Source organism: Gigantopelta aegis, chromosome 1, assembly GCF_016097555.1.
Source record: "Gigantopelta aegis isolate Gae_Host chromosome 1, Gae_host_genome, whole genome shotgun sequence".
Lineage (NCBI taxonomy): Eukaryota > Metazoa > Mollusca > Gastropoda > Neomphalida > Peltospiridae > Gigantopelta > Gigantopelta aegis.
This window is the reverse complement of record NC_054699.1, coordinates 22,554,942-22,570,088: the sequence shown is the minus strand read 5'-3', so window position 1 is coordinate 22,570,088 and position 15,147 is coordinate 22,554,942. Positions and strand designations below refer to the sequence as shown.

The 15,147-nt window shown below is 37.2% G+C and overlaps 1 protein-coding gene across 1 annotated transcript in view; it reads right to left on the bottom strand.

Moving 5' to 3' along the window:
- The window catches only part of LOC121372242 (collagen alpha-2(IV) chain-like), a 115,374-nt gene that overhangs the window by 53,965 nt on the left and 46,262 nt on the right, over positions 1 to 15,147 (bottom strand). Inside the window, exons 5-8 of the mRNA XM_041498536.1 lie at positions 5,641 to 5,685; positions 3,042 to 3,104; positions 1,813 to 1,938; positions 1,337 to 1,372 (exon numbers count right to left, since the gene is read on the bottom strand). Of these exons, the coding sequence (XP_041354470.1) occupies positions 1,337 to 1,372; positions 1,813 to 1,938; positions 3,042 to 3,104; positions 5,641 to 5,685 (270 nt within the window). The remainder of the gene's footprint in view (positions 1 to 1,336; positions 1,373 to 1,812; positions 1,939 to 3,041; positions 3,105 to 5,640; positions 5,686 to 15,147) is intronic.

Genomic DNA, 15,147 nt, shown 5'->3' with positions numbered 1-15,147 from the left:
AACAATACACAGGTTTAATACACAGTACATAGGCCCCTTCAAAACAATATAGTGTACAGGAAAACAACACACAGAAGGTTTAATACACAGTACATGGGCCCCCTTCAAAACAATATAGTGTACAGGAAAACAATACACAGATGGTTTAATACATAGGCCCCCTTCAAAACAATATAGTGTACAGGAAAACAACACACAGAAGGTTTAATACACAGTACATGGGCCCCCTTCAAAACAATATAGTGTACAGGAAAACAACACACAGAAGGTTTAATACACAGTACATGGGCCCCCTTCAAAACAATATAGTGTACAGGAAAACAACACACAGAAGGTTTAATACACAGTACATGGGCCCCCTTCAAAACAATATATTGTACAGGAAAACAATACACGGATGGTTTAATACACAGTACATGGGCCCCCTTCAAAACAATATAGTGTACAGGAAAACAATACACGGATGGTTTAATACACAGTACATGGGCCCCTTTCAAAACAATATAGTGTACAGGAAAACAACATACTGTAAACCGTATTAATATTGCGACATGTTTTTTTCGCGAATGTTTACCGTAGTGCATGTTCGCGACGTGTAAATTTTGCAAACGACCGTTGACAGCTCAAAAAAAAAAAAAAAGTGGATAAAGACAGCTCACTGTAATTGTTATAAAGTTACTGTCTGTAAATTAAATATTCTGTTATCCTACATCAAGCAATCGTGCCTGGTACAGAGTCTATAGAGGGGATTAGGCCCTACCCACCTTACCTGTATTAGAATCACAACTCACAGCTACCCTTTGGTAGATAAAACAATAAACGATTAGTCGCCATCGATTGAAGTTACATAAAACAATTAACGATTAGTCGCCATCAAGGAGAGCTCGTGTATAGGCAACAAAAAATATTAATTTCGCGACATAAGGTTGGACGCGAACAACGCGAAATTTATACGCACGCATTTTTTTCACGGTTTACAGTACCATTTACTTCATGGGGTCCCATGCAAAATTATTCAAGAGCTGGTTTATAGTATAGGATTTATGGTAAAAGTTAAAAACTGGTCTGTATTATAGGATTTATGGTAAAATTCAAGAACTGGTCTATACTATTGGGTTTATGGTAAAATTTAAGAGCTGGTCTATATTACAAGATTTAAGGTAAACTTATAGTTGGTTTATGTTATAGGATTGACAGTAAATTGAGAAAGAAATACTTACTGCTAGACCACACCAGTGTTTAAAAGTTAATTTGCATTTTAGTATTCAAAGTAAATTCAAGAGCTGAGGTGGTTTTAAGTTCAAGATTTACTGTAAACTGTAACAGGAATACTTACTGGTAAACCAGGAAGTCCATCTGCGCCAGCCTCTCCCTGAAATGATAAAAACATAAATACAATCAGTACACATATGTTGTGACAGAGTCCAACTAAACATATATATTAATATAAAAACAACAAATTTAATTAAAGGCCAATCGTTGTTTTGGTCAGTATGTTCAGAATACATACGGTATGGAAGACTTCCGCCCTAAGCCTAACCACTGGTCATGTCAGAGATTTAGCTTGGGATGGATGTGCCTGGACTTTGAAAGGATATATGCATGTCAATACAGTTTTTAAGTCAAGGACAATGGTAAGAAACGCACTAAACACATTTTATTTACGGTTATATGGTGTCGGACATATGATTAAGGACCACACAGATATTGAGGGAGGAAACCCACTCTCGCCACTTCATGGGCTACTCTTTTCGATTAGTAGCAAGGGATCTTTTATATGTAAAAAACAGATAGACATAAATTTCCATAAACCTTTTGTCCTTTGATAGCGAATCCATCCACGGTGGCTGATTCTCCTTTCTGTCCCTTAGATCCGGGAATTCCTGGCATTCCACGATCTCCTGGTACTCCACTAGATCCAGGCAATCCAGGGTCACCCTGTGGGAGACAAAACACTCATCAGTTATTATGTCCAATACTTGATTATATATATATATATATATGTGTATGTGTATGTGTATGTGTATGTGTATGTGTATGTGTATGTGTATGTGTATGTGTATGTGTATGTGTATGTGTATATATAAATACAAACTTCTCACTGTTATATTATTTACTTATTCTGATTGGACAACATCACAAAAACACTGAATGTTATTCTTTGATAACCTCAAAGAATGATGTCATTATGACAAATGGGATGACATTATGTAAAACAGGTAATGGAAAAGACGTTAGAGACTGATTTATGTGTATTTTAACAAAATATTGTGTGTTCTTTCATGCACTAGTGGTGGAATTTTAGCATGGGGGCTAGACTGTGGCATGCAAAGTTTATAGGGGGGTTAAAACATGCTTCCCCAGAAAATGTATAAAAAATAAAAAATGACAATTTGTTTGGAGAAGTTTGACCCCCATGAAACTCACCCCCAGCACACGCTCCTGTGTTTGTAATTATAGAAGAACTGTTAGCCAGTGTTTTGTCAGTTTATCAATGTATAACTGTTACAAATTGACAAAAATCATGCAATGTAGAAAAGCAATATTATACTAAAAACTTCAGAAAATGACGTTATTACGTCAACTGGGACGTCATTACATAAAAGAGATCAAGGGCAAAACGTTAGAAACTGATTATGTTTATTTTTAACTACATTTTAACTGAATCAGGACAACCCAGAAGTAAATTGGGATTTCTTGAAAGTTAGAAGTTAAAGGTTGTTTTATTTAACTACACCACTCAGCTATTGGATGTCAAACAATTGGTAATTTGTACAAATAGTCTTAGAGAGAAAACCTGCTACATTTTTCCATTAGTAGCAAGGAATCTTTTATATGCACCATCCCATAGACAGGATAGCACATACTACAACCTTTGATAAACCAATCATGGTGCAATGGTAGGAACGAGAAATAGCCTAATGGGCCCATCAATGAGGATCGATCTTAGACCGACCGCACATCAAGTGAGCACTTTAGCACCAATGGGCTATGCCCCAGGATGGTTTGAAGGACATCTTTTGATATTTTCTGACACAAACCTGAGTTCCATTGCATCCATCAAGTCCAGGAAGTCCACGGGGGCCAGCTGGTCCAGGAATACCCTGTGATAGAAACAAATACATTATAAAGCTGACTGGAAAACAAATAGTCTAAATATTCATAGGAAAACCTTTTAAATACTTACTGGAAAACTTTCTAAATACTCACTGGACAAAATTCTAAATATTCACTAGAAAACATTCTAGATATTCACTGGAAAAACATTCTAGATATTCACTGGAAAACATTCTAGATATTCACTGGAAAAACATTCTAGATATTCACTGGAAAATATTCTAGATATTCACTGGAGAAAATATTCTAGATATTCACAGGAAAACATTCTAGATATTCATAGGAAAACATTCTAGATATTCACTGGAAAACATTCTAGATATTCACTGGAAAAACTTTCTAGATATTCACTGGAAAAAACCCATTTTCAATACTCAGGCACAGCAGAGTAGGGGAGCTCTAGCTCCCCCCCCTCCCCCCCCAATAATTCTGAATTAAAAAATATTAGTGGTAGACCGTAGTAAATCTTCGTGAAAAATGCACTTAAATAGTTCTGCATTTACCAGCACTTGTCATCATGAATTTTACTTGTAGAATGCAGGAAATTGCATTTCAGGGTTTCTAGTTTTCAAAATTTTATAGGGGAGCTTTGCACCTTTGATCCTATTCAGAAGCCCCCAATTTCTACTTGCTTCCGCTGTGCCTGATACTCACAGAAAAACTTTCTAAATATACATTGGAAAACATTCTAAATATCAATTGGAAAACATTTTAAATATGGACTGGAAAACATTCTAAATATTGTTGTATATTAGGTCAGTTAATATACAACAATATACAATATCCCCCTCCACTAATTTTCACTCAGTGATAACACCCCAGCACATTATTTAATCAACAGCTATTAGGTGTCTAATAATGGCAATGGAATGTTAGTGTAATGACACTCTAGCATATTGTCTAATCAGCAGCCTGCCTTTTATATTATACTATAGCTGAGGGTAGAATACTACTGGTATCTAACTTGTTGTAAAGATTATTTTCTTATATTTTGTTTCACATTTTCTACATCACAGAGAACGCCGTGCTATAAAACGTCCATAATGGAAGACCCAGATTCCTTTCTGCTTCACTGTTTTCCTTTCTTTGGTGAGTAGTAAAGCTTGTTGAGTGGTTCTGCCAGGCACTTCCCTTGTAGGTAGAGACAGGAAGAAATCTAATCTCCACTCCTGCAACCCAACTCCCCCGTATGGTTGGAGAAATTCATCAAAAGCATCTGTTGGGTGGGGTCCAGTCTTTTTCAAGTGCTTACACATTACATGATGTTACACTTCATAAAATATGGACTTTACTACCACCAAGCCAAAGAAAAACTGTATAATTTACACCTCCTTTATCATACCGTGACACTTTTTCAAGTAGAAGATGGGTAAAGAAAACCATTTTCTCTCATCCTCAGGTATATGGAACAGAGCTATTCCATGAAAGAAAGCCATGTAAGAAACTTCTATCTTACATGGGATATCACGCGCTTGCGTTTAACATGACGTTGTTGGTAATATATGACATCATATTAATGTGAGATGGTGACGTGAGGTCATTAGACACTGTTTTAAATTAATATTTTGTTATTAAAACTCATTTTAAAAGCTATCTTGTTAATTTGTAGCGTTAAATTTTATTTAACACATGAAACAAACACGGTAAATACGATAGTGTTGTTTATTTATGATAAAATGGTCAAATAAAAAAGTTACTTGTTCAGCCATCTTTGTAAAATAATGATTTATTTAGCGAATGAATGAGAAAAAAAGACTCCATCATATGCGGCCATGTGGGATAGAAAAAGTACACCCTTGGCAAGCCTCGTCCCAGGTTGAAATTTTCACCACCTCCGGTGTACTTTTTCTATCCAACATGACCACATATGATGGAGTATTTTATTACCAATATTATGGTTTTGATCATATTGTTTTGAGTCTACCTCATTATGTGCTATGAAGACCATTATTTGAAAAAAAAAATATAATTTAATAATTAGAAAAAAAAATAATTGACTACATTTGGTTTTCCAATAGATTGTAGTAGTGATACATGTATATAAAACTATAGTTATTAATTGTTTGTTGATATTGCAACTTTTTGTTTTCCACAAATAATTGATTATAGTCCATCCCACAGAGAATGCCTTTATTCATACTATAAACTTTGCTACAAGTTATTGTACACAAAAATACTTTTCTTCTTACATCAAACCAAACTGAAATTATTTACAAAAAACACTTTTATAGAATGATGGGACAGACTATAAGTATCTGGCCCTCACAGGTGCTTTGGCTAGTGTCCTGTGCATTATAATATTAGTTGATCATTTGTACTTAAGGTGATCTTAGGGCTAAGATCGATTTGTGGAACAGGGCCCTGGGCAATATTTGCTGATATATATTGAAAGTTTACCGTTGCAAGTTTAATTTTACTAGTCACATGTTAGTAGACTGGTTGTCAAAAGTCTGTTCAACTGAAATAATTAAAATGATCTTTAAAATGGTGTTAATAATTTCACATAAATTTACATATACTTACTGGAATGCCATTGATGCCTGGAAAGCCAGGAGCTCCCATTTTGCCCTGAAAATATAAAATAAAAATTACTAACATGTATCCATCTTATGTTAGTTTTAACTGAATCTGAAATCACAATGTAATCTGACACATACAAGATTGAAACCTCAGGAATATAAATATACCTGGAAAGCCCATTTTCTTTATTCATTCTTTGTAAACTCATCATTATGTTTATGGATGGATGGATGGATGGATGGTAGGATGGATGGAAGGATGGATGGATTGATGGATAATGCATCAGGGATGGATTAATGGATGGATGGATGGATGGATGGTTGGTTGGTTGGTTGGTTGGTTGGTTGGATGGATGGATGGATGGATGGATGGATGGAGTGGTGGATGAATTGGTGGATGAATGAATGGATAGATGGATGGATGAATGATTGGATGAATGGATGGATGAATGGATGGACGGGTTCATTGATGGATAAATTGCTGGGTGCATGAATTAATGGATGAATGGATGGATGAATGATTGGATGAATAGATGGATGAATTGGTGGATGAAATTGATTGATGTATGGATGGGTTGATTGATGGATGAATGGATGGATGAATGGATGAATAGTTGGGTTGATTGATGGATGAATTGAAGGGTGGGTGGATCAATTGATGGATGGATGAATGATTGGATGAATGGATAGATGAATTGGATGGAGGATGGATGGATGGATGTATGGATGGAAGAATGATTTGATGAATTGATGGAAGGATGGATGGATGATGAATGGATGGATGAGTCAGACAGGATGGATGAATGATTGGATGAATGGATGAATGATTTGATGAATTGATGGATGGATGGATGGATGGATGAGAGTCAGACAGGCTGACTTTGCTTCAGAAAGTGTTTCCATGCATCCAATAACATAGATGAATGGATGGTTTGATGGATGAATGGATGAAAGGATGAATGAATGAACTAGACAGATAAGACATTGACAGAGGATTAAAATATGGATGGATGGATGGATGGATGGATGGATGGATGGATGGATGGATGGATGGATGGATGGATGGATGGGTGGATGAATTGATGGACTAGACAGATAAGACATTAACAGAGGATTAAAATCAGACAGGACGTTTTTATATGCATTCAATGGTTTGTTCTGGATGGATGAATGGATAGATGGATGGATGGATGGATAGATAGATTGATTAATAAACTAGACAGATGAGACATTAACAGAGGATTAAAGTCAGACAGACTGCCTTTGCTTCAGAAAGTGTTTACACTTCCCTGGGAACTAAGTGTCTGCAGTGTACACCAAATTATGTGCACTTGTTCCACCTACCAAGAACTTTCATCTAGGTTTACAACTGAGAGCCAAATAACATTGCACATGTATACATGTCCATATGCTTTGAAGCTGTTTACAGAGCTACAGTCCGACCCATGTTTAACAGCCATCTAATAACTTTGGGACATTACATGCAGTTAATTCAGTAAGCAAAATAAGATTGTAGTTTGGCATAACTTAACAAAACCAAACCCTCTGTAACCTGGAATTCTCTCAACACCACCGGCCTCGGTGGCGTCGTGGTTAGGCCATCGGTCTACAGGCTGGTAGGTACTGGGTTCGGATCCCAGTCGAGGCATGGGTTTTTTAATCCAGATACCGACTCCAAACCCTGAGTGAGTGCTCCGCAAGGCTCAATGGGTAGGTGTAAACCACTTGCACTGACCAGTGATCCATAACTGGTTCAACAAAGGCCATGGTTTGTGCTATCCTGCCTGTGGGAAGCGCATATAAACGATCCCTTGCTGCCTGTCGTAAAAAGAGTAGCCTATGGCAACAGCGGGTTTCCTCTCAAAATCTGTGTGGTCCGTAACCATATGTCTGACGCCATATAACCGTAAATAAAATGTGTTGAGTGCGTCGTTAAATAAAACATTTCTTTCTTTCAACACCAGACATTTTTTTTAAGGTCCCTTTTCAAATATTAGTACAGGAAATAACCTCTCTAAACCAGATACCTCTTTAAACCAGACTTTTTACTTGGTCCTGTGGGTGTCTGGTTTAGAGGGGTTTTACTATAAATGGTTTGTTTACACAAACTTTCAATTATCAGGACTGGTTTTATGGCTTAAGGCCACTACCCCCCCCCCCCCCCCCCCCAATTCTCTCTCACTAACCACTAACTATAAACCCCTGTTCAGGACAGACAGTCCAGATAGCTGAGCAGTGTGCCCAGGATTGTGTGCTTGAATCTTAATTGGATATAAACATGAAATCAAGTTAAAATTAATTAACAAAAATAGTTTTTTTTATATTTAACAACACACTCAAAACATTTTTATTTATGGTTATTTGGTGTAGGACATACATGTATGGTCAAGAACCACACATAATTAGAGGAAGGAAGGAAGGAAGGAAGGAAGGAAATGTTTTATTTAACAACGCACTCAACACATTTTATTTACGGTTATATGGCGTCAGACATATGGTTAAGGACCACACAGATATTGAGAGAGGAAAGCCGCTGTCACTACTTCATAGGCAACTCTTTTCGATTAACAGCAAGGGATCTTTTATATGCACCATCCCATAGACAGGATAACACATACCACGACCGTTGATATATCAGTCGTGGTGCACTGGCTGGAACAAGAAATAGCCCAATGGGCCCACAGATGGGGATCGATCCCAGACCGACAGCACATCGAGCGCGCGCTTTACCAGTGGATTACGGACCACCCCCATAATTAAAGAGGAAACATGCTGCTACTAATTCCTGGGCTACTCCTTTTGATTAGCAGACAGGACAGTACATACCATGACATTTGTTATACCTTTCGTTTTAACTTATTTTCATGCTTATATCCAGTTAAGGTTCAAGCACACTGTCTCAGGCACACACCTCAGTTATCTAGACTATCTGTCCAGGACAGTGGGTTAGTTGTTAGTGGTTAGTGAGAGAGAAAAGGGTGTAGTGGCCTTACACCTACCCACTGAGTTGTTAAAACTCGCTCTGAGTGGGAGTGGGTACCAGGCTGCAAACCCTGTACCTACCAGCCTTATGTCTGATGGCTTAACCACGACACCACTGAGGCCGGTTTTGTTATACCAGTTACGGAGAATTGGCTGGAACAAGCAATAGTCCAATGAGGATTGATTGTAGACCGACTTCACATCAGGCAAGCACTTTACTATTGGCTAGAGACAATATTTAAAATCGGTCTCGGTGGTGTTGTGGGTAAGCCATCGGACATAAGGCTGGTAGATACAGGGTTCACAGCCCGGTACCGGCTCCCACCCATAGCAAGTTTTAACGACTCAATGTGTACGTGTAAGACCACTACACCCTCTTCTCTCTCACTAACCACTAAACACAGCCAGCCCAGATAGGTGAGGTGTGTGTCCAGGGCAGCATGCTTGAACATTAATTGGATTATAAGTATGAAAATAAGTTAAAATGAATGAATGAATATTTAAAAATCTTTTGTAAACAGCACTTAGGTTCACCTGATTTTTTTACCTATATAACCAATTGTACGGTTATGTGAATTATATTGACATAACCAAAGAGTTACTATTTCATCACTGATGTGCAGGGTGGGACGTGGACCAGTGGTAAAGCGCTTGCTTGATGCGAGGTCGATTTGGGATCGATCCCCGTTGGTGGGCCCATTGGGCTATTTCTCGCTTAAGCCAGTGCACCACGACTGGTATATCAAAGAGTAGCTCATGAAGTGGCGACAGCGGGTTTCCTCTATCAATATCTGTGTGGTCCTTAACCATATTTCTGACACCATATAACCATAAATAAAATGTCTTGAGTGTGTTGTTAAATAAACCATTTCCTCTCTTGCATTGGGCTGTGTCCCACTCCATTAAAATTAATGAATATTGATTATGTAGTGTTTTAGTGCCAAAAGCTGCTTAAAGAGAAATGTGGCTGCTAAACAGAGGTGTCCACTCAGCGCAGGTTTCACTGTGTGTTCCGGTGCTGCTGAATAAGCAGTTTCCATGGCGCACACTGTCTGGCAGGAACCAGCCTCCAATACTAAATGCCACCTGCCTTAATTCACTCACATGCTTTTCCCTAACACAGACCTGGCCGCAGAAATCATAAATAACTTTATGCTATTACTTTAACAGAATAAACCAACAGCCAGCACATGTTTCCAGTTTAGACCTACATAACTTGACTTGTTATTCCAAGATTGTGACACATTAGGCATAAAAGATAAAAAGTATTTAAAAAGTGTTTATTTCTTACAGACATGATTGTTGCTAAAGCATGTGAGGTACATGTTGCTGAGAAAAACCTCTTGCATCTATTTACTTTGCTTTATTTTAAGAAAACAGGGATGGAATATCTTCACACCATATATATATATATATAACAAGTTAAACAATGCCAACACCTATTTGTTTAGTGAATATCTTACATAAAACTTATCTAGCTCTATGGAACTTGGCAGACAACAGATATATTTGATATGCTAGTCATGGGTAGCAGACATCTTTGATATACTATTCATGGGTAGCAAATATCTGTAATATACTAGTCATGGATAGCAGTTATCTTTGAAATATAATTCACAGCCAGCAAAAATCTTTGATATATTAGTCATGGAAAGTAGATATCTGTGATATATTAGTCATGGGTAGCAGATATCGTTGATATCTTAGTTATAAATTGTAGATATCCTTGATATGCTAGTTGTGGGTAACATATATCTTTGGTATGCTAGTCATGGGTAGAATATATCTTTGATCAATATACTAGTTGTGGATAGCAGATATCTTTGATATACTAGTCATTCATAGCAGGTATCTTTGATATCGTAGTCATGGATAGTAGATATCTTTGGTACACTAGTCATGGATAACATATATCTTTGATACATTAGTCATGGATAGTAGATATCTTTAATATACTAGTTATGGATAGAAGATATATTTAATATATACTAGTCATGGATAGCAGATATCTTTGATATACTGGTCACAGATAGTAGATACATTTGATATACTAGTCATGAATAGTATAGATACCTTTAATATACTAGTTATGGTTAGTTATGGGTAGTAGATATCTGTTATATACTAGTCGTGATATATTAGTACATGAACAGATTGGTGGATAGCAGATATATTTCATACACTAGTCATACATATTTGATTACTTTTTACAGCTAGAACATATCTTTGATATACTATTAAAAGATACATATAGCAGATATCAGTTGTCTTTTATATATTAGTATGTCATTGATAACAGATATGATGTATTAACTGTGAATAGCAGATACATTTGATACAGACATGTACGGTAACCATTGTAACCACTTCAGCACTTTTTAAACTACAGCTATGTGGTATCAAACTTATGATCAGGGATCATTTATATGCACATTTCCATAGACAGGACAGTACATACCAAGACATTGGATGTACCAGTTCGTCCTTGAAAGGGCCCATTGGTATAGAACTCAGTGAAAGCATTATATTGCCTTTCACATAATAAAACACTAAACATGCCATTAAATTTCACAAGATCTTGTGATAAGAATTCCAGATAAGGCAGCCAATGGCAGAAGAAAGGTAAAGGAAAGGAATGTTTGTTTAACTATGGCTATTTGGTGTCTAAGTATATTATTTCAACATTTGGTTCAGAGAATAGAAAAAAAAGCAAGGATCTTTGATATGTACTTTCCCATAGACAAGGCTCTATATACCATGATGTTTGACATACCAGTCCAAACTGGCCATGGTGGTGTAGTGGTTAAGCCATCAGATATAAGGCTGGTAGGTACTGTGTTCATATCCCGGTACCGGTTCCCACCCAGAGCAAGTTTTAACGACTCAGTGGGTAAGTGTAAGGCCACTACACCGACTTCTCTCTCACTAACCACTAACAACTAACCCTCAGTTCTAGATTAACAGTCCCAGATAGCTGAGATGTGTGCCCAGGACAGCATGCCTGAACCGTAATTGGATACAAGTATGAAAATAAGAATAAACAAAGGAAGGAGATGTTTTATTTAACGACGCACTCAACACATTTTATTTACGGTTATATGGCATCAGACATGGTTAAGGACCACACAGATATTGAGAGAAAGAAAGAAAGAAAGAAATGTTTTATTTAACGATGCACTCAACACATTTTATTTACGGTTATATGGCATCAGACATGGTTAAGGACCACACAGATATTGAGAGAAAGAAAGAAAGAAAGAAATGTTTTATTTAACGATGCACTCAACACATTTTATTTACGGTTATATGGCATCAGACATGGTTAAGGACCACACAGATATTGAGAGAAAGAAAGAAAGAAAGAAATGTTTTATTTAACGACGCACTCAACACATTTTATTTACGGTTATATGGCATCAGACATGGTTAAATACCACACAAATATTGAGAGAGGAAACCCACTGTCGCGCCACTTCATGGGCTATTCTTTTTGATTAGCAGCAAGGGATCTTTTATATGCACCATCACAGACAGGATAGTACATACCACGGCCTTTGTTGAACCAGTTATGGATCACTGGTCGGTGCAAGTGGTTTACACCTACCCATTGAGCCTTGTGAAGCACTCACTCAGGGTTTGGAGTCGGTATCTGGATTAAAAATCCATGCCTCAACTGGGATCCGAACCCAGTACCTACCAGCCTGTAGACCGATGGCCTAACCAGTACGCCACCGAGGAATGTAATGAAAGCATTACATCTTCTCTGACATATTAAAACACTAGACACAGTGTTCTCGCTGCTTCATTTAAGCGGGGCACCCCGCCCCGCTATTCCATTTTGCTGCCCTCCTTTCACGTTCCCCGCCCTACTTTATTTTTTAGCGCCCCTCTTTATTTTCCAGCACCTATCTCTGATATTTCCAAAAAAACAACGATCAGTCTGCACACTGTGACACTGGACATCAAAGGAAACAATCCGCGTTGTGTACGAAAAAGCAATTGACAAAACATTTACGACAGTTACCATAACGTAATTTAACAGTATTTTTAAACAGCCTCTATTTTGTCTAATATCTGTATCCATTTGTATGTTTGACAGACACAATAAAAGTTATATTTTATGTTACAAGCAATGAAAACATTTTATTTTTTATGGATTCGGCAATCTCCGATTGAAAAAAACCCCTCTTATTTGGCACCAAATTTGTCACGTGATCAGAACGATCATTCTGTCTTTTGTTTCCACTAACTATTGTTTGATATTTTGTCCTCAGTTGCAGATATAATTGCTTGAAACTGATGATTTTTACTTTCTGTTATTCTGTTTATTCAGTAGTTCTTTATAAAATATTGTAAACTTTTAATTTTGAGGGGATATTAACGCTTATAAAAACAACGGAAGTGGTAGTGTTTATCATTAAAGTCATTTATCTTGAGTGCCAAATAATATATACACCGTCTTTACAAAAACGAAAGTACTTTTTATCAGCTGGCGATATTTTATCACAGCGATCGATTCATTCGATGAAGATGGAAATAACAAAAATGTATCTGACATTAGATCACTTTACAAACATCTTTATTGTTTTTCGTATACCTTGAAATCTTTATTAAAAATAATAATATTAAAACTGTGATCGGTCCAGCAAAACCGGAACTGCCCGTGAATGTCAGACCGATATCATCTTCGGTTCAATTAAAAGACGAGTCTTTTTATGAACCCCTTTGCACTTTTTGTAGGCAAAATGAGTATGTCTTTTCTCAAAGTTTACCAACACAAAACAATATGGTAACCAAACTACTCCACTCCCCCCCCCCCCCTTTTTTTTTGCTTTTCGTTTATTGGTGTGGGTTTTTTTTTTTTTGAAGGGTGTGGTGCCCAGCGGCCGCCCTCCTTTAATTTTCACCCAGCGAGAACACTGAGACATATCTTTAGTTTCACAAGGTCTCTTGATATCGGATAACAATTCCAGATGGAGGCAGGATGTTTGGGGTAAGGAGATGGGGGGAGTATTTCACAGAAGACCTATTAAAGTTTTACAACAACCAGACTGTTCCTCTTACACTATACTACAAGAACATCTGTTAATGCTATCCTCTTCCCAGACGGAATTAATACAGAAACTTGTGTAAAAGGAAGTCAATTCATGCAAATTGATATGAAAGAGAACATTCCAAAATAAACTAATGAATGGGCTTGTTTGTTCATACAAAGCCCATGTAAAAACATATATATTACCCAGTCGGTCATGCAGTATTACTGAGAGTTTTGTTTATACATGTATATATATATACAGTGAAACCCTACAAAACCAGACTCTCACTATACCGGAATTCCCTCAAAACTAGAGATTTTTCACGGTCCCTTTTTAAATATTAGAACAGAAAAGAACTCTAAAGCAGAGACCCATTATAACTGGACTATATACTTGGTACTGTGGGTGTTCAGTTCAGAGGGGTTTCACTGTATTTTCTTTTTAATGTTTCAAAAGCAGGCCATGTGTAGTTTTGCATGATGGTTTCAGCTATTCCATGATAATCAAAGGCAAATTTTATTTGGAACATCGAGGACTCAAAAGTCAGCACTTTCTTTTCACAAATGACATAGTTGTACATAACAGGCTCTTTTCTGTACTGGAAATATGCTAAATGTCAAACTAAATTTCTAAATAGAATTTTAATGAATGGATGGGTGGATCCATGGATGGATGAATGGATGGTTGAATAAATTGAACATTGTAAATGAAAGGATATATATGAATGGATGGTTGGTTTGATTGAAAATGGATTGATAGAAAACATGAATAGATAGATGCATGTTTGGATACGTGGATGGTTCGTTGGGTGGAATTTAGGTGGATGAACAGATGGATGGATGGACACAATTTGTTGGATGGGTGGATAAATTATTTAATTGATGCATACATTGATAAATGGATGGATGGTTGATTTGATGGATGGATGAATGGATGGGTGGATGGGTGGATGGGTGGATGGATGGATGGATGGATGGATGGATGGATGGATGGATGGTTGATTTGATGGATGGGTGGGTGGGTGGAATGATGGATGGATGGATGGATGGATGGATGGATGGTTGATTTGATGGATGGGTGGATGGATGGATGGATGGATGGATGGATGGATGGATGGATGGATGGATGGATGGATGGATGGGTGGATGGATGGATGGGTGGGTGGATGGATGGATGGATGGATGGGTGGATGGATGGATGGATGGATGGATGGATGGATGGATGGATGGATGGATGGATAGATTGATGATGGTTTTACTGGGAGGATCAATGATGGATGGATTGATTCACTGTGGTTTAATTTTATGAAAAACAAGCATAGATGAGATTTCTTTTAGGCCTTTGAAAGATGCAGTGCACCATTATTAAAATTAATTTATTAAAACAGACATAATTACTAAATTGTTTACACATCAAAGTGAGAATTTTCTGAATCACTTGCATTTGGGAAGGGGCCTATATTCAGAACCACAGAATGCCTGGATAAATCCCTG